At 44.7% G+C, this 26054-nt stretch overlaps 1 protein-coding gene across 4 annotated transcripts in view; it reads left to right on the top strand.

Annotated features, from left to right (window-relative positions):
- Positions 1-25809, top strand: part of PIR121 (transcription activator) — a 230962-nt gene extending 205153 nt beyond the window's left edge. For 2 of the 4 annotated variants that reach the window (XM_087677624.1, XM_087677626.1), the window contains exons 23-32: positions 7691-7840; positions 22516-22656; positions 22787-22874; positions 22996-23123; positions 23459-23669; positions 24012-24184; positions 24543-24770; positions 24850-25036; positions 25189-25237; positions 25332-25807. In XM_087677624.1, coding sequence (XP_087533750.1) covers positions 7691-7840; positions 22516-22656; positions 22787-22874; positions 22996-23123; positions 23459-23669; positions 24012-24184; positions 24543-24770; positions 24850-25036; positions 25189-25214 — 1332 coding nt within the window. In that variant the 3' untranslated portion in view covers positions 25215-25237; positions 25332-25807. Of the gene's footprint in view, positions 1-7690; positions 7841-22515; positions 22657-22786; positions 22875-22995; positions 23124-23458; positions 23670-24011; positions 24185-24542; positions 24771-24849; positions 25101-25188; positions 25238-25331 lie in introns of all 4 variants that reach the window. The other 2 variants (XR_015690853.1, XM_087677627.1) reach the window with 2 other exon arrangements.
- The last annotated feature ends 245 nt before the right edge of the window (positions 25810-26054 follow it).

Below are 26054 nucleotides of genomic sequence, written 5' to 3'. Positions count from 1 at the left end.
TCAAGCTGTCCCATATTAGCTGCTGATAATCTTTTCCCTTTTGAGTCAATACTATCCTTGCTTATTTGACATAGATAGATGCAGCTGGAATGCCACCAAATCAAAAGAAGTTGAAAATAGTCTGGGGCTGCCAGTTGTTCCATACTCTTTTTCCAAAGTTTGTTTGAAATTTGTGGGCAACTAAAACTCCTCCGAGAATTGAGTTGTCTTTTCGCTCAGCACCATCACGTCGTATGGCTCTACCCCCTTGCTCCGTCTGATCGCGCCCGCCCCCCAGTTTGGATCACGCCCCTCGCTCCGCCTGGTCACGCCCGCCCCCCCGTGTGGATCACGCCCCTCACTCCGCCTGTTTGGGCCCCCCCCACATCGCGGGCGGTTTTCTCCCCCCCGTTTCCGCCCCGCCTAACCTTTTTATCCCTCGTCTGGACGTCTGTCCCTCGCCTTTGGCCGCCCACATGACTGTTCCCCCCCCCCCCCCCCAGCCTGCCTGACCTTCTAGTTCGTGTGGCCATTTCCCCCCGCTTGTCCACCCAGGCGTGACTACCCCCCGCCCCGACATCTCATTGTCCCCCCCCCCCCCCCCCTCGCCTGTCCGCCCAGGCGAGACTTCCCCCCTCCCACCCAGACAGTTCGTTGTCCCCCTCCGGTTCCCCCCCCCCCCCCCCCCCCAGTGCACTTCTCCCGTCCGCGCTGTATCAAAAATAGCAGTGTTTCCGCCCCCCCCACCATTGATCCCCCCCACCCTCCAATTGCTCCCTCTATCTACAGCAACTCTCCCCCTAGGTAGCACCGTGACGTGATTGGTAGTTCTCTCAGAAGGGACGCACAATGGAAACCTCTGGTCAGACACCGGCGCACTCAGTGAGTGCCCCCTAATCAAACACCTTGCGCGTAGTCCTCTCTGAGAAGCAGCTCTTAGCCGTCTGAGCTAAGGAGCTCAAGCTAATGGAAACAACGATCTATGGTCAGGTAGTAGGACATTCCCTAGCCAGGGCCCAGCTTTGGGACTGGCTTCACTCCACGTCGCGCATCGGCACAACGCAGATCGTGGAGGCGGTCCTATTGGGCCAAGGGATCTTTATGGTCCAGCTTGGCTCGGCGAACGCAGCTCGCGAGTTACTCACCAATGCACCATATGCGTCCACGAAGGGGGTCACACATGGTCCCTTGGTACAGTGGCTTTACTGTGGAGGCGTTTGCACTCCACAACATGTTTCTTCGGCACCTGGTCACCCTTCTTTTCCCCGGCCTGGCAATTGAGTATCGCGAGTTGGTGGAAGACTTTGGACGGCTCTTCGGTACTGTCCTTCCCACGTCTTTCGCGGATGCAGTGACAGCAACAGGAGTTTCAAAGGTACGGGTGGCAGTGAAAGAGGTTAAGAATATCCCACAGTTCCTAGAGATTGAGGCAGGCGGACACTCCTTTAGACAGCAGGTCATTGTGATTGGGCAACCAGGCGCTGCCACAATTTTGGGCATCAGGAAGCAGTTTGTACATGTTTCAGAGCCAAGGCGGCTCCACCGACAGGCCCCCAGGTGGACGTTGACGGCTTTACACGGGTCCAAAGACAACAGAGAGGGACACGATAGGGGATAGCGCAGCCAGCTCATCAGACCCAGCCTCGTCAACAAGGTGCAAGCGGGCAAGCATCGCCTCCTCGGCAAAGCACTCTACAATCCCTCGCCTGTCTATCCGACCCGGCAATACCACAACTCCCCACATCCTCCACCCGCGCCACAAACTGCCTTGCTTGAGTTCCCACAGTCCCATCACCCACCCCCTCCCACATTCCATTGCCCCCCCCCCCCCCACCACTAACCTTGGTCCACAACCCCCCCTCTCCAGGGCCACCACCCCCCCCCCCCCCACCCGCCATGCATCTCCAAGACATTAATTAGTGGGCTGGCATTGAGGTCCCACACTTGACCATTATCTTTCAAGCCCCCCCCCACAGTGGAGAGCTCCGAGGGATATGATTGAATGGCCCCTGGCACAGGCGGCCCGTTTCTACCAGTGTTCAGAGTCACGATTCTCAGCATGGTTGATAGATGCATTGATAGTACCACCTAGAGCATCTATCACCCCTATGGTCTGGCGGAGGGCCACCATGGGGGACTGGAGTTCACCATCCAGACTGGCGGCAAAGCGCACTTGCATACCTCACAGTTCCTCCTCCTGATCAGCAGCATCCACACCGAACAAATGCATGTTCGGTTAGTCCACAGGTTTCCCCATGAGCTTACACCTTGCATCCTGGCATGTGAATAGTCTCCATTACAATGGGGCACGTGGTTCCAGAAAGTTGATTGTTCGGCAGGAGCTACAGCTTGCCCTTGCTGGACGGATCGACATCTTGCTTCTGCAAGAGCACAAGCTCACCCCCACCAAGGCTCAAGTCTCACCGCCTGTGTAGGAGACCACAGGATGATAGTGGCAGGAAGGATTCTATGGATCAGATTGGATATTGGGGACTCGTGCATTGGAGTCCTCAATGTCTATGCCCCTACGGAGGTTAGGGCACGCAACAAGTTTTGGGTGGAGATCGCAGATGGACTCCCAAAGGTGGACTCCTGGATTGTTGGAGCAAATTTCAACAATTTGGAGGCTTAGGAGGACCAGCAGGGTAGAGGCAAAAACTACTAGGGCATGGTTGTGGAGGAGCAGGAGGCATGGGAGGTCTTTTTGCTTGCAGTCAGAGCACGTGATGCTTGGTGAGACCCTCCCTTCCACAGGAGGGAGAGGTCGTTGGACTTCTCTTGGGGATATAGGCAGCTAGGTGGAGTCCTGTTGGAGCGGTTGGATAGGTTTTATGTGGGAGAGTGGGGAGGCTCTCGTGGAGGCCAGATTGAGCAATTGGCAAGCACCACGTTGTCCGATCATTGCCAGGTTCTCCTGACGCTTGACCCCCCAGCATCCGCCCTAGACACACGATCCTGTCGGATCCCTGACTCGATCTATAGGAGGGAGGAGGTGACGAGACAGATAGAGCAAATTTGGACCAAAGAGTGGGACAGCAGTGACCGGATAGCAAAGGAGGTTGCAGAGGTCCTAGCCGAGTCGAGCAGAATTTGCCAAGAGGCAGCCATACAAACCAAGCAGCAGTGTTGGGAGGAGGAGAGAGCACTCTGGCACAAGAGATGCGCGCGTGAGTAGCCATTGCTGGCCTAGAGGACAGAAGCTGGAGTTCTCTTTCTGAACCTTAGTAGCCTTGTGGGCGCGGAAGGGGGACACGATGTGCAGGGAGTTCTTCCAAGTGCACCAGCCCCACACCGCAGGAAAGTAGATACGCAGCCTTCGGGATCAGTATGGCAGGACCCGTTCTAGCCCAGACGAGGTGATGGAGATTGCCACCGACTATTATACGCGCTTTTTCCAGCAGGAGACAACTTCAGCTAGAAAATAGAGATGTATACAGCAGGTATGGGATCACATCCCGTCCCTCGTCACAGAGGAGATGGGACGCTCCCTCCTAGCCCCCTTCATAGAGAAGGAACTAGACGAGGATTTCTTCACTACCTACTCGAAAGTGGTGAAGGACCCCCTACTGAGGGCCTTTCAGGAGATTTTCACTTCAAGATAGATGCCAAGGAGTCTTGCGGCAGGTCTTATCAGTCTTCTTCCCAAAGGGGGAGACCGGTAGGAGCTTTCCCAGTGGAGACCAATCACCTTATTGTCAGTGGCCTATAAGGCACTAGCAAAGATGATTGGTAGGCGACTACGCCCCGTGCTCCCAGATATCATCCATGACACACAGACAAGCTTTGTCCAAGATAGGAGTATCCTAGATAATGTATTTACCTTCTTTGAGGCGACAGAGTGGGCTCAGCATAGTGGGCAGAGACTGGCCATACTACTCTTGGATTTCGAGAAAGCTTATGACAGGGTGGACTGGGATTTCCTAGAGGGCACCATGGTGAGGTTGGGGTTCCCCCATGCTTGGATTTGTGGAGCCTTTGCCTTGTACAGATCAGCCACCAGCAGGGTTCTCATAGGCGGAAGGCGAGGGGAGGAGTTTCAGCTGGAGAGATCGGTTCAACAGGGCTGCCCCCTAGCCCCATACCTGTTTCTACTCTTCGGAGAGGCGATGTCTCACTTTGTCAAGTCACATGTGAGTGGATTACGCGGCCTCCAACTTCCAATGAGAGAGGAGACTGAGTTGCTAGACTCAGAGTATGCAGATGATACAGCCCTCTACATAGAGAACAATGAGTTAATGCCGGAGAGAGTGAGGCTGGCTCTTGACCTATTTTGCTCTGCAGTGAGAGCAAAAATCAATTGGTGAAAGTCAGTTGGTTTCCTCACAGACCCGGACTCTAGCACGGAGTGGGGCGTCCACCTGGGATTTAGATGTGTGAGCAGAGGGCTAACTGTCCGGTACCTAGGGTTCCAAGTGGGACTCGACATCACTCCTGCCCAGCAATTTCTTCCTGTCCTTGATTCTATTCGAAGGAAACTGGCCTACTGGAGCACAGTTTGCCTCTCACTAGCCGAACGAGCCCTGGTGGTTAACCAGGTCCTCCTAGCGACGGCCTGGTACATCGCCTCGTGTTGGTGCTTCTCCTCATCATGTGTAGTGTAGCTTCGCCACCTAGTGCGGAACTTCCTTTAGTCAGGGTTTGATGGTTCCAGGGATTCCAGGGCCAAGCTGGTGTGGGCGACCATCATCCGACATAGGTCAGAGGGAGGGCTTGGGATCATAGATCCAGAGTATCAAAGTATGGCCCTATTGGGCTAGCTAGTTGTCTGCGCTCTCATACCAAGTGGGCAGACCTGGAAGGTCTTATTGCAGGAGGGCCTTTAAGACTGTAGACCGAGGCTTGGCGGTGAGTGGAGGTTGTCCCTGAGATGGATCTTCACGTCTGCCCAGATCACCCCTCCCAGATCACATTTCCTTCACAGCTTACTCCGCATGTGGCAGGGCCTCCGAAAGGCCCTAATCCAAAGTCCCCCAGCCTACCAGGAGGAAATAGACCGTCAGCCGGTGATCTGAAACCTCCAGGTCAAAGATCGGGAAGGCGGACAAATAGGTGAATGCCCCCACATCCAGTGGGTTGGGTGGGAGGCCAGCCCGCCAGCTCGTACCATCAAGACATGGCAGGTGTACAGGATGGCGGACGAGGAGGTCTTGCAGCAAGTATCAAGCTACTAGAGAGGAGTGGAGTTGAGGAGAAGGGAGATAGACGCTGGAATACCTCCGGAGTGGCTTGCTCCCCCAATACGAGAGCCGATAGAGCTCGGGGAGATATAGGCAGCTAGGTTTTCACCAGCAAGCATCCCCCTTCAGGTGGCAGGTAGAGTGGGAGGCGCCCCACAGGGGACTTTCTTCATCGTTCAGGAGGGGGGGTGTCTGGCCCTTGACAAAGGGCAACAGGATGAGGGGATTGCCACCCTTTCATGGAGGATGATTCGGGTGGTGGGCCTTCAGGGGAAGACATGGCGACTGGACCCCTATGTTTTCTAGAAGGAATTCAAGGCTTTAGATCTGGTAGGGCAGACCACTTGATGAGCTGGAGTGGGATCCAAGAGAGTGACTATGGCCGGCCTCTGCAGTTGCCAAGAAGCCACCCAGGTTCCTAGAGTACACTGCCATGATTGGCAAACATCTACTGATGCAGGAGGATATGGACTGGACGCCGTCATGTAGCAGGCACTGGGCGGAGCACAGCATCACAAAGCCCTTCCGACAAACCTTCTAGTGCTGCCTATGGGATAGCTGGAGGCCGAGGAGGGTGTCGTATTTCTTATGGTTAGTGGCACATGGAGGCTTGGCGGTGGGAAGTTGGCTCGCTCAAATGCAGGAGGGAAGATTGTAAGCGCTGCACACAGTAGCCTCTGGAGACCCCAAAGCACTACCTTTGGTCATGTGAGGAGGCATAGCTCGTGTGGAGAGGAGCATGCTGCATCCTTCGCCATATAGCACCCAGCCTTGGGTGTATTTCATGGGGAGCTTTCTGTTTGGCAGGCAGTCAGCCAGGGCTGTCACCTTTTGTATGAGGCCGGGATGCAGGACACGATATTCATTATTGAGGTAGAGTCGTGCGCAGTGGTTGGTTTGGAGGCTCTACCCATCTGCTAGGTACTAGAGCCCACAGCAAACCGCTCGGAGGTATGGGAGATCATAGGAAGTCTTATTGGATAGCATATCTGGAAGGCGCGGTGTTATAAGGCTTTCGGCGGGGAGAGACTTTCAGCACATGCGACCTTAGCAGAGCTCTGGACCCCCATCATCCACTCCCTCCGCAGCCGATGGGATCAGGTGCAAGGCGAGTCCAGGGCTCGTCAGGAGCTCCGAGGTCACTTCATGCGTACTTGGGACGGCCAAGGTCTATTCTTCGTGATGCAGGCAGGCAGCCCCAGTTGGCGATATACCCCCCCCCCTCCGCCATGGCTTCTTGCCCCCATCCCCCCCCCAAACCGCCTTGAGAGGCTTGTATACATGATGTATTGGTGACTTTGCATCAGCTCCAGCTAGTCTGTTGAGCATGAGCACTCTGTTGTAATCAGTTTTTTTGAGTAACATAATCAGCCACATTCTACTTGCAAAAAAAAAAACTCCTCCGAGAAGTACTCCATCTTTGGACCAGCTACCGCCTGCATCCACAAGACAGACATGGCTAACAATGCAACTGGAGACTGTTGTACACACCCTGGCTACTACACATCACACCTGTTTGCGCAAGCCTGGTTGGATAGGCAAAAGGAATAGGGGATGTTCTCTCTGTATGCGGGCCACTCCTCCTGAACAGGGTTTTACTCACCCTCCCAAAAGAGACTTGCCCTTTTATAGCCAGTGGCACCACTGTTATTCCATCTATAATGTAATGACCCAACGTATGGTCCTTAATGTCCACCATTATCATGAACTGGAGGGGTTGCATGAGAATGAGGTGCATGGTCATCAATCACATTTGTTACTTGCTGTCCAGAAATCTTGCATTCAATGACTCAAAAGCATGCCTCTGTGGACAATATTACTGTTCCTCACTCCTGCCATGCTTTACTTCTGCCAGTGCATGACCTAGAGAATGCCCAATAGAAAGTGATGTACCACATGGTCGGAAGAATAACTTGGTTGGGGGCCATCACTCTCCATGCTAATTAAAGTCTTGGTGAGCTCCAATGAAGGAGCTTCTCTCTGATGTTGAAGAAAAGAGGTGGGTCTGAGAGGCATGGATGGAAGAAATAAAGGAGGGCCCTGGAGGGCAGAGATAGGGAGGGGGAAGGAAGGAGAAGAATGTGTCAAGAGGAGAGGCAATGAAGAAGGTGGTTGCAGGGAGAGGACAGGAGAACCAATGGCTATGAGAGCAGGGAGAGAAGCAGAGGAGTAGGAGGAAGTGGACACAAGAGGAGAAGGTAGCAGAGAGAAGCAAGAGAATAGGGCGCTGTGCAGCTTCCTGGAGAAGTCATCACCACTTCCCTTTGACTAGTGTTCTTTTTCATACAAGCTTCACAAATGTTTTTAATAGTAAGCTAAAAATTTATTTACTACGTATATATTTTTAAATATTAGCTGTTCTTGAAGTTGGTCTTTCTGACAGAAGTCTACCTTAAAGAAACTGGTATCTTTTAAATCTTATTGAGCCAGGTTTTATCAATGCAACTGATGTATATCACAAGCAGAGAGTATTGTTAGTGAGTGTCCTTAGTTTAATGTTAGAGGATTTCTCTTAATTTTAATTTAATCTCTAGGTATTTGCAGAGCTTCAAAATGATTTGATTCCAAACTTTGTGCTATGCAACACAACTCAACGGTTTATAAGGTCCTTAAAGAACTTTCAGAAGCCTATTCAACGGCCTGCTGCACCACATTCCAAATCTAGTTTTCTATATGGCAGCCATGTGAGTTCACAACATTCTCTATATAAATATAGTTGCTGTATTGTGTGGTGCTTGGCACTATCATCATGTCTTCTGAGCTTAAAATCTGTGCTCTCTGGATTTATCTTATTTCATGGAGACTGCAATTACTCTGAGCTTTTATTCGATCAGTTTTCTCTATAATCCCAAAGTTAAGTCCACAGGGTTCAAGATGTGTTCAAGTAGTTCTTGTTCAACAATTACCTGTTTTATGTGTCTGCTGGATAGGTGTTCACGATCAGTGTGCTTGATAATAACAAGGCATCTAACTAGTCCTTCCACAACTTGTACCTTCAATAGTGAACACGCTAAATAAAAGGATGCCAGAGATAAATCAAAAGAGATTCATTTTTCTGGCTAAATTGTTGGGTATAAATCATGCATACAGAAGTCACTGACGTAAAGTGCTCAATGGTATCCTTTTGTGTATTGAACAAATCACAACAAAAAGTTCAACACTTAGAGAGTTATGCTTTTTGTGTGTACCAAAAGGAGTTCTCTTTTTGAATATGAAAAGGCAAGCTCAAGAGACCGAAGTAGAGCTGCTACTCACCCTGCCATGGTTCTGCCAAGCAGCGATAGGTTCTAGTGCCCTCAATCTCATGATCAGAAGTTTGGCAGATCATTAGCATTCCTAGACGGTGGCAAATTTGGAAGACCCATGCCAGTTCAGCGTTAGTAGAGACAGGTTACATTCCGCATACTGTACTTCTTTTACGCTTTGTCAAAGTTAAAGCAGATGCACGTTGTGCTAAGCACACTCAAACCACCTTGTGAAAATTGAAGACCTTGTCCACAATGTTGCAGTCCTGACAAACAAAGTGTATGTGTGACCCAAAAATTTTGAAGCATTTGTGATTGCTCCCTTTGAATATACAAATCTCTCATGCTTTCCATATAGCCTGATATGTCTATATGATTTCAAGCATGGCTGCCCGCAAAGATATGCTTTAAACCACAACAATTTGACTACTATGACAAACATTCTCCCCTTTTGTTGGGAAATTTCTACAAATGGTGGGAATTGTAACCAAGTAATGCAGCCTGTCATGCACATGACATGCCTGTGAGGTTATTGTCATTGTTATGGATCTGGAAAACCAAAATGTGCTTCATTGCCATGATTTAGATGTTTGATACCCACTTCCATTATGTTGTAATTTTTATTACTTTTGTTCTCAAAGTCCGTTATAGGGCTAGTTTTATACTGTGCTTTGGGATACTTTGCCCCGAGGGGATTCATTGTTAGAATTTTCTTTTCTGTGGGGGAAAAGATTCCAATGCTGCCAGTTACTCTCTGACAGCCCCTTTGGTGCTCATACCCTAAAGCATATATCCCGATTGTAGCTCTAACTCCAAGGTCGTGTAACCTTCTGATCATTCTAAGCATATATCCCCATTGTAGCTCATGAGAGACTGGAAGGTCTTGCAACCTTCTAATTAGTCTAGCCTTTGGTAGTGTATCAAAACCTTCTTTGGACCCCACATAGCAGCAGTATATTCTTTTTCCATGTTCTTGTCCCTTCTCAACAACGGATCTAAGTGTAAGCATATGTTCTAGGGTCATGCAATGTCTCTTGACCAATTGCTTGGTTGGATTTCGGCTCTCACTGTGGACAAATTTGTTTATGGGAAACCAGATATGCATATTTCTGCCCTTGCTTTTCCCTAGTTAAATGTTGATCAGCCCACATGCATGAAATCCTCACTATTGTTGACTCTATCTTGTGTGATCTTAACATGTAGTCCTTAAGAAGTTCTTGGTGTCTGCCAAATAATCAACTATCAACCAATTCCTTGCCAGCTGAAATTGTTGGCTAATTCTAGAATTGTTTCTTGGGATGCAAAACCAGAAGCTTACCATAGTTGAACAGAATGACCAGACTTGGCATGGTCTCTATTGATGATGCATTGGAGTCGACAAGCAATGTCTTGCAGTCATTCTATTTGGTGAGAAGGATCTCTTATGTGCCTACAGGTACTATGATTTATAGTCAACATTTTAGACACTGTGTGTTTGGCAACCTTTTCCTAAGCTAGACATGGAATCCCCTACCAAGATTGGAAAGTTAACAATAAGTTGATTGTAGAGCAAACATTGGCAAGTAAGATATATCATTTGCTTACCAAGCAAGCTTGATGGATAAGAGAGATTCAAGGGCATAGCTTGGTGGAATCTAGTGTGATGGTGGGTGAAACCAGCCTTCCTTCTCGAAATAGGGTGGTAAATAACTTGATTTAACACTAATTACAGCAAGCATAAAGTTCACTAATTGAAAATGCAAGTGTTACCACTTAATCTTAGACAATGGACAGCCTATTGCCTCCAAGAGTAGTACCCCCTGCAGTATTTCTTTATCTTGAAGTGCAATTTGGATTAAATACAATAGGATTCCCTAAATCTCCTTTGCTCTCTAATTGCCTCTTGTTGTCATAGATGACAAGCAACCCTTTAAACCAATTTACCCCTTGGTTTGCTCGGGGATTGGCCTTTAATTGTGCTCCTTGGGTGACAAATTCAGTCCCAAATGTTTGTTGGCTGAATGGCCACTTCATTCTCTTGAAATCGCCCCAATTTTAGTGGCTAAAATTCAAGTCTCTAGGCCTTCAATTTTTTTAGCACACTTCCAGAGGTGGCTATCAAACCCTAATTTCTATATAAATTTGGATTTACAGCAGAGATAAGTCAAAATCTCCACATCCAATGTCTGATTTTATTGGAAATTACCAAGGATGAGATTATGTGGAGGATGAGAGAGAATGTTGAGGAGAGAGAAATTTAAGAGTTCAATCACGAGACAATGAAAGAAATTAACTACTGCCCTATCTAGACAGCCATGAAAGCTATCTTCACTGATGGAACACTCCGAATATGATGTTGCTTGGCTTAAACAATCCTCAAACTGTTGTCACCTACCATTGTACTCTCTTTTGGGCATGTGACCGGCTCGTGAAAGGTCTCTTGCTGGCTAAAAGTGACTTGTTGACTGTTTTCAAAATATTAGTTCTAAAGATAAATTTAATAATTATTCATAGCTCAGAGAAATAGTCTAATTGGCCAATTATTAAATCGGATTGGCTAGGCCAATTTATCCTCTAAGTGATCCCAAGCACTCATTAGCGTGCAACCGGCATTAATTGATTAATTAATGTTAATTTCCTAATGTCACCACTAACACTAATGGCTAATTAAATGTTCTAAGCTAAGTTTTAACACCGGGTACCACCTAGTACTTGTCAAGCATAACTTCTTACAACTTTTGACTTTGGTACCGATTGATATATGGGGGTCTTGGGTCCCACATTGCAAAATAATTAAGTTGCACCTCACATATACAAGTCACATTGGCACATTTGATTAATTTTTAATCAAATGCTAAGCAAAGCATTAAAATTTCATGTCCTCGTAAGAGACGATCGCTTGAAATCCTTGCAATCGTCCTTGATTGCAATGCAATGTGCTAAACAGTATTGCACTTAAATTTTCCAAAAGGCATTGTAGTCAAAACAACATTGGCCATTACTATTTAACCATGCCAAACGCTAAAAAATTTCCAAGTAGCATAAATAAAATATAAGACTCATAAAGAATCCAAAACTTTTGTCAAAAACCCATAGAATGCATCTCTCGATAGCTTATCTAAAATGTTTTGGCCAAACAACCATAGCAAAGCATAAACCACGGGTGAACTACCAGTGGCATTCATAAAACACACTATGGTCCACTAAACTGTCTAAATACCACTGAGAATTAATGATCATCCACTAAAAACCTGCAACTAATAATCAATCTATGATGATCATTCATTGATGTAAATAATGTATAGTCTCAAAGCTGCAATGAAACCCGTACCAATTTGCATGCCAAACTACAATGACTAGTAAATAGAATAGTGACCTTATGATAGACAGGCTATCAGCACAGTATCTTGGATGCATGCTGAATACATCCGAGATCCACTATACATGAGAGTTGCCCATCATTGGAGTGGAAATGTTACCTCCCCCTTGAGTATCATGTAATTCTTTGGACTCTTGCTCTACTATACGTGACTATGCCCAATCCAAAGATGGCGAATCGAAATGCCTTGAGGTGAAATTGTAACAATTGAGAGTGTTTTGCCTAGTTATGTTGGCCCAAGTGTGAAGTAATTGTGCTACTAATTGATAGAGAATGAAAGATAAAGAATGAATTAATTGATGCACAATAACTCAATCACAAAATGAAAGGTGATGTATTTAATGAGTGAGAGAGAATACAACGCCCAAGGCAATCACAATGAATAATAGGACACTTATGTTCTAATGAGGTACATATTGTCTGTTTATAAAATGAAACCCTAACAATGTAACCGTCATAGGAAACCCTAAGTGAAACCCTAAGCCTAGTGTCACTCAATGCCTAGGACACTACGTGCAAAATCTGCATTTAATGACAGTTTAAATGCTAAAGGAGCCTAGATCATGGATCAAAGAAATGTGTAGACTAATCTAGGAACAATAACAAAATCCTAGAAAAAATGATATATGTGGTCAAGGTTGCATATGTTCATCGTGATGGATATAGCAACCTATGACAATACAATGAATGACATATCCTATTTTAAAAGGTATTATGAATAGAAATAGCTGAATATCTTAAACTCTGATGGAGGAATAGCCTTCATAAAAAGATCTGTCAAAATGTCTTTTGAATAACCAGCCCAATTACAATCCACAAATCCATGCATAAGCAAAGAAACAACGTTGAAGAAAAGACTTAAATCCTTGGGGTCCTCGAGGTGAGTGAAGACATTGTGCACTATTTGCCAATCATTCATGAGAGGGCTATCAATTATGATGCTTGATTCGGCAGCTGAACACTTTGTTGGTGATGGAAATATGTCCCCCCTCAATGGTGACAAATCGGGAAGCTATAGGCGGGCGAAGAACACCAAGATAAATGACCGCAAGCGGTTGTTGGAAATGATGCTGTAATGCCGCAATTTCGACAGCATCATTGATCCCAATAATAAACAAATTATCAGTATGTGGAATAAAAATCAACAAATGTGAAATATATGGCACTGAAGGAACATGTGACGTAAAAAGATCGCTCGCTGAAGGAGCATGGTCAAGAAAAATTTCAGCATGTTGTTAATAATGAGTATCAAGGCAATAAACTCTTGATGTGAGAGTGCTAGTCAATACAACATAGAGGACATTCTGTAACGTCACAAAGGTGCCAGAAATAGTATTAACTTGCACAATACCAATGCCTTCAATTGCATAAGAGACATTGTTTGCACACACGACTATGTCCTCCCTTAGGTATATGAGAAATGGATGAGAACAATTCTAGATAAGAAGTGATATGCTTAGAAGCACCACTGTCGAAATACCAAGTAGAAGTCGCATCATTGATAAAAGAACAAGCATCATGTAAAGAAGAATTATATTGACGTTCAATGAAGAAAGTATATTCCTTGTGCTTGGTGAGATTGGTGATCTCATTGGTAACAACGAGAATGGACTCCTTTTTCTTCTCCAATGCAATGTGCGTACGACATTTAGTGATGTTGTGTCCGGTCTTTCAATAGTAATTGCATCTCTTTGTTTTGTTGGATGTACCTTTGAAAGAAAGGATTGGAAGATAATACACTAGCATGGGAAGGTATCTTGGAGGAATGATTTGATGAAGAAGATGAATGACCAACATGGGTATTTGCTGGTTTTTGACTAGTATTTTTGGCCATTTCCGTGATGGTAGATAGAAAAGACTTGTTTGATCACCATGGTAGCATTGCAATTGAGACGGCTTTGTTTTTCCTGCAACAAAAGAGACACAAGTTGGTCGAAACTATAGGTAACTTGGTTACCCATAGTTACCAACTACAAACTGGTGGCAAAGCCTTGATATGACTCCGGTAGACCATTAAGAGTGATGGAAACAAGCTGATTATTGTTCAATAAGATCTTTGATGCTAGTGAGATAGGCATCCATGTTACCTTCTTCCATGTGAACATCTTCCAGTTGCTTACATAGGTAAGGCACACTTCATTGCGTACTCGATATTATAATGATGCAAGCTTGTCCCAATCATCCTTGGCTGTCTTGCATGATTGAATGTGTGGAATAATGGGTCTCTTCACAGATAAAGCAATAAAGGTATGTGCTTGGCGTCGCAAGCATTCTGTCGAATCTAGTCTTGAGTGGGATGCCATGTGGAATAGGAAGATGATTCAGCATCATGAGAGCCACCCAGCAATGTGGAGGCAGAAGGTGGTGCCAATGTTGGAGAAGCGGACCTTTACTCAGCGCCATTCACAATATGCCATGAATTCTTATGGATAAGAACATGTTGCATCAGCCCACATTGGGTAATTGGTGCCATCGAGCTTGTCATCGACACCAAGCATATCCAACAAATCATTATTATTGTTGTCCATGACTAGAAACCAGCAATAAAATAATATTTTCCAAGTGAAGAGAGAGAAAATAAATGCCAAATAATAATAAACCATTGATAGAAGAGATGCTGGCCAACTCAATAAAGTCAAATAATATGAAGAATAATAATCTTGACTTGCTGTTTTTCTGCTGAGGAGAGAGAAAACTAAGCTGAAAAAAATAATTTTCAGAAATAAAATATTACCCGAACAAAACAGCAATCAGCAATATGATAAAATCAGAAATTAGTGACTGAGATGCTCCAATAATATGGACAGCAGCAGAATTTGGGAGAATTCTCCCAATAAAATCGCTAAAATAAGAGAATTTGTCCTCAATCTTGATGGAGATGGGCACAAACAGTCCCGTAAAGGACATCTTCAATGCGCGGCAGCCAAAGACAATGATTTGAGGCAAAAGTCCCAAGTTTTCACATGATGAAGAAGCACGAAGACTATTGGGAGGGGCGTTCACATGATGAAGGGAAATTGGGCAAAAGCTCCAAAATTTACTCGGAAACTAAAGAGAAATTAAAGAAATTGGATAAGATTATCACCCAATTGGTGTCAAATGCCATGCCTCAAGCTGAACTAAGCCTCGATTTTTATGAACTCGGATGATGAAAAGTCCCAAATTTTGTCAAAAATTGAAGAGAAATTCAAAGAATTTGGTGTAAAATATTTACTCGATGTAGTTGAATGTCCTAGCCATTGATAAATTGAGCCTCAATGTCAATGAAAAATACCAAATTCTTGAAAAGCCCCAAATTTGGCGGTGAAATTTGGCGAATTTGGTGAAAAGCCACAAATAAGACTGTGCATCAAATTTCTTTAATCTTGTGTTGAAATTCGTAAATTTGATAGAAGCCCCAAAATGTGTAGGATGGGGAGCTAAATTGGGAGATTTTATAAAAATCCCCAATTTTTACACAATTTGTGCTCAAATGGGTCAAGAGGATGTGAATAGGGGCTTTTTTTGTTGAAAAGTAAGAAAATTAATTGGATTCTAATCAATCAATCTTGAAAAAGACAATCAGGCACTTGGTGATGTGGCAGCAAGATAGCATGTGGGCAAGAAAACGTGTGAATGATTTGGTAGGGTATGATAAGAGGTGACATGGTGACAGAGAGGCAACAATTTAGATTGCAACCTTTGACAATTGTTGGCTGGTGGAGCACGTGGTAGCATGGGCGATGTCTTTGATCGTCGGAGAAAGGGCAGAAAATTGGCATGACAATTCTGCAAGAGCGGTAGATCCTAGGCGTTCAGTATCACGATTCTAGTCAGCGTTTAGAACGGTGGCAGAGATGTGGCTGGCATACGAGTCAACACAGCAAGTCGACGAGCCTAGGCAGCAATGTCATGGATAGGGCACAAGGAGGGAAACTTGAAGGTAGTGCAAGCGCCGATCTCAACTCAACACAAGAGCAGCAATGTGTAACTATAGATCTTCCCAATGCATGGATTCATGCCATCTGCAAGCCTCAACATGTGCATAATAGGATCAACCATTTGGTTGGTGCGATTGACCTCATCCCAAAAATCTCTATCAGAGACATATGCATTAGATAACACAGCAGTAGCAGTGGCAGCCCTAGTCCAATTTTCATACTCATCACTAGCAAATAGCTCCCTAATTGCACCTTTGCAATAGTGCAATCGACCAAGCATAAGAAAGTTATATGCAAATCGTGTATCCGAGTATTTAAGAAGTTCTTTGTTACTTCTCTTGCGAAACTCAACATGCAAGTACTGATGATTACATATAAATGTGATAATCTTGTTCCCTTTCACAACAAGAGATGCAATCCATGGCAAGTCCCCAATATCCTTCAACAAGTTATTCAAGCAATGCGCCATGCATGGACTAAAGGTGATATGTGGATACATTGCCATTAAAATGTTTCCTGCTGCCCTATTTGTAGGTTCACCATTTGCCACAAACTACACTACATTTTCTGCCCCAACAGCCTGCACTGCCTCGCACCACTTGGATGCCAATACATCTGTACTCTTTCCAGTCTCTGAAGCATCATGACTACCAATGAAGTATACATCTCCACGAGAATATGTGACAACACCATGTATGGACCTATGGCGTGTGTCACTCCATCCATCTGCTATCAATGTCACTCCATTTCTTGCCCATTGATTGCGAATATTTACTGTTGCAATCTCTATGGCTACTTTCTCCTTCTGAAGCAATGTAGTCCTAATAGTTTCTGATAAAGAGGGCTTATATGTGGGTCTATACTCTGCAATCTTTGTCACCATATTTAAAAAATAAGGTGACCTGGCTGATTTGAATGCAATATGGTCATGGTCAAAAAAGCGTGCCACTGCTGCATCTGTTTCCTCTTTTTTCTTTGGTTCCCATGAAGTCTGCAATGTTTTCTGTTTAACACCACAACCTGCTGCCATTGATGGCCCACGAGAAGGTTGCGTAGCCACTAATCCTGGTGGTCTTTTGCATGAAGCACCATGCCCTGTTGGCCTTGGAGTCCATGTTGTTGGATCCACTACTATATTTGGCGCCCTCCTGGCATGCGAATTCCCCATAGAAATGGCTATGCGGTCAAGTAACTCCTGCCTTTTCTCAATTGATACATTGGTGCGAAAACGCACCTCTTTCCCCTCCTCATGTAGAAGATGGGCTCTCACTTTATCAGCCCCACTAGTGCGAGCATAAGAGCAAAGTTTGCATTTCCAAGGGCGAGCCCCTCCACCTCTCGATGGCACCCCTACATCTACCTCATCCCACCATGACCAAGTAGTGCTTCGACTTTGTCTAGTTGTTGACGAAGTACCTGCTGAGGATAATGAAGATCCCGTAGATGCCAATTCTGCCATCTATATAGAAGTGACAAATAATCAGTAATCTTCAATGAAATTACAGAAATTTGCAGCCAACATTTCAACATCCATGTGTCAAAGCAATGAAATTGCAGAAATTTCAACCAAAGTTGAAAGTCCAATGAAATTGCAGAAATTTCAGCCAAAATTTCAACATGAGCGTCGAGAATCAAGATTCCTCGGACCTCACCTAATCGTGGGTGGGAGTCAAGCCAAGCAAGTAATAGAGGTGGGCCGCACGCAAGGTAGGCAGGAGAGGCAAGTGGGAGAGGTGGGAGAGGGAGGTGGGCAGAAGTAGGCACGGCCTAGGTGAGGTAGATGTGGTAGGCGGGGTAGGTAAGTGAAGCGGGAGCAAAGGGCGACAGGCGGAGCAGCGGGTGACAGTCGTGAAGATGCAGGAGTAGGCGGGCGACAGGCGGGAGAAGCAGGCGGGCGACAAGCGAGAGAAGCAAGCGAGTCATGACAGCCTACAGGTGGATGGGAGCAGGCGCGGGAGTAGCGGGCGACAGGCGGGAGTAGCGGGCGATAGATGGGAGCAGCGAGCGACATGTTTTTTTTAAATTTAAAAATTATGTTGCTGGAACGGCCGTTTCAAACAAGGAATGGGTAGGAACGGCCAAGGAACGGGCGGGAACAGGCCAGGAAACGGGAGGAAACGTTTCGCCAACATTTCCTGGGCTCGTACCTCCCGGAACGCATTAATCCGTTCCAATGTGCCAGAACGGGCGTTCCATGTCTCTATGGAAATATATCTTATGGTACCTTAAGGGCACACAAAGAAAATGTATTTGCTATGGCAAGGGTACGTTAGATTTGTAGGGGTATTGTGATACAGACATGGCAAGTGACTTGGATACTCGCAAGTCTACTAGCATGTACATCTTTACCTTGACTGGTGGGGTGGTTTCTTGGTGCTCTAGATTGCAAAAAATAGTAGCACTCTCTACCACTGAGGCTAAATATATTTCAGCCACCGAAGCTTCAAAAGAAGCAGTTTGGCTTGGTCGTTTGGTCAAGGATTTTGGGCTGCCCACCAAAACATGTGTACTTAGATGTGATAGCCAAAGCATTGTATGCCTGGCTAAGAATGCCATGTTTCATGCACGTACCAAACATATTGATATTCGGTATCATTTTATCAAACAGGTTTTGGATGATGGTCTAGTCACCTTGACTAAGATCAAATCAGAGGATAACCTTGCAGATGTTCTCACTAAAAGTCTTGCAAAGGCTCAAGATGAGCATTACATTAGACTTGTGGGAGTTGGTTAAAGGTTCGCTTTAGACCTTTAAGTGGGAGGTTGTTGGGTGTAATGGCCCTTCACACATCTCCCGTGTATATATTACTTCACACATGTGAACTCACCCTAGTGGGTGTATGGTACCCTAAGTATAAATACATTCTTTTATTCTTTGTGTGTACCACACTGATACACATCTATCCGTCAACTCACTCTCACTGTTCAGCACTGTTCAGCACCTCGATTGATGTGCATGCTCTCTCTGCTTTTGCTCGTACTCATCACTTCCTAAAGGCCGTGACGTGGGTGATTCTCCACCTCGCTCATATGCTCAAGCGGCTTCCGCTTCACAGGATTTGTGAGAACCAAATTGCGAGCAATTGCTCGAGTTTGTGAACTTCCTCTTGAAAGAATATGTTGAGCATAATCATCAAGCCATCCTTGCCTATGCAGAGAAGGAAGTTCTTGATACAAAAGTGTTGACTCACCAGGTCCTTCACTCCCTTTCGGCCTTTCATGAGCGAGGTGTCATTCTCTTCTTCATGGGTTGGATTCCCGTGCTTGCCAAGATCTGTCAATGGTTGACCTCTATTCTTCAGATTGATGGTGTGGAGGAGCTTCGGCCCACAATCTCCTCCTCCAAAAGCAGCCCCTTTTCTTTGACAAGCAACTGGTGCATATTGTCTCCTAGCGTCCACCACCAGAATTCCAATCTTTGCTAAAGCAAGAATGTCCAGTTTGGGTGGAAGTTGAGAATTGCCCGGCGGTTTATTGGGCCCTTCTCAAGGATGCAATGATTGCCAAAGGCCATGTGTTGGTCCCCCCCAGCTTGAAGGCAGCCAACAGGAATAGATTGTGCATCCTGTGGGACACTACTAGGAATTGACCTAGCTGGTTGCACCTCAATTGTATGGGCATGCGACCTCTTTGGTTCCACCTCAATTGGGGTACTTTTGCTAGCCACTAATTCTCCTATGGTCAACTGGGTCATTTCATGGGCAAATGCCCAAATCATAAGAGTGCCTTGGCAGATCAGCCCATGGACAGGGACCAAAACATGCCTCCTCACTCTACTGAGAGCAACAGATTGCTCAGCCTGGTCAGTCCAAAGGCAACAGCAACCTTCAGCGGACTTGGAAAACCAGGGATGGACAGAAGCCTGCACAACAAAGGAAAGGCAATGGAGACTCTTGTCCTTCCCACACATGCTGTCCCTTCTTCGACCCCCTCGAGCACTTATTCTTGTCATAGAGACAAATCCTCGGATGTGCCAACCACTCAAGCCCCTATTGTTACCAAGGAACCGCCATCTCCCAAAGAGCAACAGCTGCATTAGCAACCATCCTGATCATCATCACGCACCTATGACCCTCTGTCTCAGTTGACTTTTGACGGTGCTGGTAGAGTCATCACTCCATGGGGTATCCAGGTTCTTCCTACCCAGCTGATGTGCCTTCATCTTCACAGCCTGAATATCAGCGGCCCAACCTGAATATGAGCATTTCATTAGACTTGTGGGACTTCTTTGAAGATGGTGTAGTGGAGACATTGGCAGCTAAAGCACAGGCCCATGTGGCTCAATCCTGCCAAAACTCTTGATCCTTTGTGTCTATTTAGTCCTGAGCTGCCTTCTGCACTCTTGTCTCATTGTGTTTAGTGAATCCATTGTATTTGGTTCATACATGTTGGCCTAGAACCACCAACCTGCACTTTGTAATCTTGATATATTGTATGTTTTTTTGTAATTAATATAAAATTACAAATTGAGAGAGAGAGAGAGAGAGAGAGAGTGTGTGTGTGTGTGTGGCGTGAGTAAAAAGAAAGAACCACAAGGGGGTGAACATCAGCCCTGATTGGTTAATAAAATTTCAGAGAAGGGATTAGGACAGAAAGGAAATGGAGTGGGAGAGTCTAGAGGAGGGAGGAAGGAGGACAAAGGTTATATGTGGAAGCTCACAAGGTGATCGGAGGGAGGCTGCAAGCAAGATGGCTGAGGGTGAGATGCGTGGAAGGTTACAAGAGATAGATGTGTAGTGAGGAGGGTATCTTGAGGAGGACGTGGAGATCATGCATACACTGTCTCTGGAACAGTTAGCACATTTAAATTATTGTTCTGGAAGCTCTTGGAGTCATTTATGGTAAAATGTGGAGACCGCAGATTCCATGTTATGTTCACAGCTTTCTCAAGAAAGTTTGCCACTGGTCAGAACAAGTCACACTCTAATTTGTTATTTGTTTCCCTTCGAGACATTGTGGCATGTCGTTAGGATTGTTTAACTCAGTAGGTGCAGTTATGCAGCCAGTTGTACGTAAATTCTCATTTGGAAAAGAGTGATTTTGTGCCAGAGGTTATGATGATATTCTCAATTTCTGCACATACAGATTATCAGAAGACAAGATTGACAGGGGTCCAAACCCCTGATATGGGTGCCTGCAGCTCTCTAACCTCAAGTGGTCCCTTCTCTAAATAGTTCACTATATGCCTGCAGCTCTCTTGTGGCCTGAAAGCAGCATAGGTAGCAGTTAAGTTACCTACTTATATAATCCCTTGGTCATGGGGGCATCTTGCAAGGTAGCTCCAACTATGCAGTGGAATAGACTAAAGTAGCATCAGCCAGTAGCCTGCCAAGTCCTGTAGAAGAAATCACATCTGCATACCAATAAAAGACTCACCAAATTCTCACTGCAAGGCCCACATCCTAAGCTTGCCAGAGTACATTAAGCACTCTACAATATGCTTTGCCCACTTTAACTGACCTTGCAATTCTAAATGATGGGGTGTTTATCAACCTTCTCTTGACACCCTGCAAACTCTTCAAATCCCCTACTACAAGTTTTGAATCTTGAAATGGTGAATGGGGTGAGATATGTTTGGATATTGCAAACTTAGTTTCTCTCTCTGCAATGGCTCAGGAGGTATCATTCTATCTCCCACCTAGCTTGTATTAATGCATTCATATCGAGAATCCTACCTAGCTCATCTTAATGCATTCATATCCAGAATCCTACAATGACGACAGTGGACTCTATCAAGACTGATTGCATCAGTATTGATATGGTCAATCTCAAAGAACAAGATGGAGTGATCCGTGCATAACTAATGGAGTGATCCATGCATCTAGAACAAGGTTGCAGTGCCAATAGGAGTGGAGGATGTTGGGGCTGGATGATAGTGATGATGGGCTAAGACAACAATGGGTTGAAGATGGAGACCAGGGAGTCAAAGAGGGCTGAGGGTGGCACTGTGGCAACCAAGTACGGAAGCAGCATGGATAGGGGATTGCAGTGAGAAAGGAGGAAGAGGTAGGTCTCAGAACATAGGCAGCAGATGGCAGTCTAGGCATGTAGATCAAGAGCATCTGAACAGTCAATTCTCAGTTCTTTGAGTGAAGTTAAGTGACCTGTTGCTGAGGTGTCAATAACCTGAACTTCAAATTTCATCTCCATGTGATACCATTCAATATATTTGGGCGGATCCCATTCGACCCTGTAGCAGTCATTAAGATTTAGTTACAGTTTTTAATACTATACAGGGTGATCTGAGTATGTGTGCAAGGGCAAAATTTGGCGTCGTATCTCACACCCTACCAAATATCTTCACAGACACATATTCCAGGCAGTGCTAATGGCCATACACACTAAGGATCTGCCACAAGAGAGACAGATTTGCACTGTTCAGGATGGAAACGTTGAGTCAACAGAGCAGTTCATTTCCATATGTCCAGTCTATTGCTGATCAGACAGGAAATTTTGGACACTTGTACAGGATAATTGAACTCATAGGACTTTTTGCCCTGGAGATTTTAAGCCAGTCTGATGTGCTCAAGACACTAGGATAGAACGGACAATGTCCTCTCGTGTAATAGCATTTGAGCACTTGTACATCCATGCCTTCAATGATTTGTTTTCAAACTTTACCAAAAATATGTGTATGCATGCAAACTCAAAGGAAAATCTGGGTGGACCATATACTCAGGTATAAAGACATGTTATAATACTGTTATACATGCCTTGTGTAAATGTGTTCTCTTGCATGTTTGTTTTTGTGGATTTTCCTTTGTTTCTTTCTCAGGGTCTGCCTAGTTTTTGAAGCAATCCCCTGACTTTTGACTTCCAATACTCCGTAATTGCAGGATTTGAACATTGCATACTCAGCACTGTCGCAGTTGTACAGTAAATTTTTTGGTTTGCCTCATCTAATTGCAATTGTAAAGTTAGTGGAGCCTTCTCTTCCTTGGCTTATTCGTTCTATTCTTGACCTTCTTTTGCAAAAGGTGAACTTTCTTTAATACTTTCTTTTGAATCATTTAAACACTACTACAACAAATGCTTCAGGGCTTTGCTCTAGAGGGTCCTCTCAAGCCAATTCATTCTCAGTAAGCCTTTCAAAGACTTCTCTTACAGGTCATGGCTTTGGAGCCCAAAATTGCTGAGCTACGAGGAGAATTACCAAAAGCTATAACTATCCCATCAGCAGATGATGGAATAACAGGTTGATTTGTTGGTGCTGAATCAATTGCGTAGGAGATCCATATACTTAAGTTTCTTTTTGGCTTTAAAAATTATGCCCAAGAATCCAATATGATGTCTTCCTGAATGCACCTTTATTCCAGGATGTTTAAGTAGCTTCCACGAGCAGCTTCATTGGGTAATCAACTACGAGGGAAAAACTGAGGTCTTTCAGAGCTTAAAAGAGATTGGGAGCCTTGTCTTTGTTATGAGCCTTCTTGAGACAGCCATAGTAAGATGTGCTTTTGACTCTTCCTTTCCTGTGCATCTTTATGCAGTCATGAGAGAGAAGAGCATATATATCATTTCATGACGAAAGATTATAGGAATGAGCAATGTACTGACTGATTCTGGTGTTTTTGAACATCGTATGTTTCCCATTATATCAGTTAAAGATAGTTGTTGAGCATCACACAGCAGCACAGAGGAAGAAATGTGAAAGACTGCTGTTTAATTCTGGCACCCGGGGAACCTGTATTTTTTTTTTTCTAGTTAGCATTTTGTCCTTTCAGTCAAAGTCCAAGACGCAGATCTAACCAGTTGAAGTGTGTTTGCGATTGACTGCAGCAAGTAAATCAAACAGAACAATTTATGCAAGCAGCTCCCTTTTTGGGTCTTGTCACTGGCACTGATGGGGAGATGCATCAAATGCTTATAAACAATAGAAGCACCCCAGTTTTGAACCTTTTTAAGCAAGCAACAAATGTCATCCTTTCTCATCCCTCTTGTTTGAACCCATCTTCAATTGGTGCTCTATGTAAGCAAGCTGAAGTTACAGGTGAATCAATGTCCTCTGCAATTCTATGTGCATCTTTAGAAGAATACTTTCATAGGAAATCTAGAAAAAGGAGCATAAACTAAGAGTTGTCTAGGAGTTCAGATAATCAATCAATACTTAACAACTATAAAACTCACTCTAAATCGGCTGCTTTTGTTTTCTAGTAACCACTCGTATTGTCTGGTGGCATCTTCTTTTGAGCATGTGCCGAGACAAAGTTTGTGGTTCTTTGTTACAAAGTCTTACATCTGAGTGTTGAAAATGTGCTTCTCTTGTCTGCTTGGAACTGGATTTGTGTTAGACCCACCGCATATTCTCATTTTGATGTTCCTTGTGCCATAGAGGCCCTTTATTTCCAGAAAATCCAGTCTGGCAGTATTCTGGACTACACATTTGAATTTCTCAGTAAAACATTGGATCCACTTAGAGTCAAGTGGAATTCGACTTCCAAAACAGGACTCATTGAAATCACATCATCAAAAGAATTTCATCGCATTTACAGTGGAATCCAGTTTGTGAGTATCCTTGACTTCAAACATCTTGCTTTGCATCACTCCTTTTAAACACTGCTTTTGCTTTTAAAAATTAAAGCTTGTCAGAAATGGTAAAATAATTGGAAAGCTGTGGTCATGCTGAAAACTGCTCTAGATGGAGTGTAGTGTCATAAATAAGCGACTGATTCATGAGGACACAGACAGCTCTCCTCGCAAAGTGATTTTACTTAGCTGATAGAATTGATGGAACGTTGTGCAGATAGTGTGCTTGGCACATTGAAATCTTAGTCTTGTTGCACATTTACTCGTGCAGAGCTCATCATGATAAATCCTATAAGCGTTTTTGCCCTCGTATTGGTGTGTGTTTTCCAATGTTCAGGTTTTCTGTGGAGGACCCATCGAGGAATCTTTAACCAGTCAAGAGTGTTTTGGTGACGCTGTGGCATGGGGTGGATGCACCATCATGTACTTGCTGGGGCAGCACCTGCGTTTTGAACTACTGGACTTTGTGTATCATTGTTTAAATGTGGCTGAAGTGGAGCTTATATCAGCCCTTCCCACCAAACTTGCCGACAAGATCAAGCAAGTGGCACCTTCATATGCCCCGGTATTTCTCTCACTATTGCAAGAGCTCTCTCTCCTTCTTTTTCTCGATAGAAACTATGTGGACTTGTTTCTTTTGACAGGACGTCGAAGCGTTCATAGACAACGGCAAGAAGGTCAGGAGGCTCAATAGTCATGTGTTCTCAACGCTCAAAGCTTGCTTCCCTCTTGAAGAAAAACAAGCTTCCATGATCAAACAGAGTGGTACATTGGTGCCTCGCCTCAAGTATCCAAATGCACCGTCTGCCTTTGTGACACTCCCAACGAAAGGTTCTCTCTTCTGAATCAAAGTCTTCTTCCTTTTCATATGCACAATGGGCCTTGCTTGACACAAGTATGCTTTATTTTGGGTTTGCTATATGTTTCTTCAATACGCACAAGAGGGGCCTTCTCTTTTGACCGAAATGAGCTCTATTTTGTAGGTGGCTTTATGGGAGTAGCATCCTGACTTGGCTTCTCTTCTCCATTGTGGTAGACTGATTCTGTAGTTTGTATAACTTTAAGGCAGCTATCATATGTTTTCTCCCAGCATACCCCTTGAGCCTTGTACGTTTCAATTGTACAGAAGAAGATTACCAAAACTGGAGCATGGGCCTGGCCTCAACAAAAAGAAGGTGCGACAATTACATCAAAGCCTTGCAGGCTATCTTGTAGACATGGGCTCACCCTAAATATGCTCTTCAGTTCATTCAGGCATTTCCCTGCCAGGCCCGTCTGCATCAGTTCTGGCAACTCCTGCTCTATGCAGGATTGCATTCCTCAGTCTCCATATTTCCTGCCAGACGCTTAGGAGGTTACTAATCTAAACTCGTGATCACGTTTTATTTTATTTTTTTTAAAGAAACGTGGCCTCAAGCCATTCGATGAATGTAATATTTATAACCATTTAATTACTAGGTGCTCGGCCCTAGGCAGTATTCACAAAAAACATTTTTCGTAACAGATACAAAAACGTCTAACTCAAATTTTTGCAGGGATTTTTGAATCAAATTACATGTATTTGCCATTTTTATAACTAAAATTTTTCAAAGGTTCCAAGTTTTTGAACCTTCTTTCACTTTTGAAAGTTTTTTTTTTTAAATTTGTGATTCACTTCACATTAAACCTCAATTTTTCGTGAACGCTGCCCCTAGGCCTAGCATTATGGAAACATGCTTCATGGAGTAAAAGTGTGAACACCTTTCCTCCCACTAGCCTACTAACCTTGTGGTTTTCAATTTAAGAGCTTCCTATCCCGGCACTACTACAACCGTTATGGAAGATGCAATTTTTTATTACCCTTTTGCCT

The sequence above is a fragment of the Lygodium microphyllum genome, chromosome 5, assembly GCF_053477565.2.
Source record: "Lygodium microphyllum isolate KBCC chromosome 5, Lygodium_microphyllum_v1.1.10, whole genome shotgun sequence".
NCBI classification, from domain to species: Eukaryota; Viridiplantae; Streptophyta; class Polypodiopsida; order Schizaeales; family Lygodiaceae; genus Lygodium; species Lygodium microphyllum.
The sequence above is the reverse complement of the archived record's forward strand: the minus strand, read 5'-3'. Positions and strand labels throughout refer to the sequence as shown.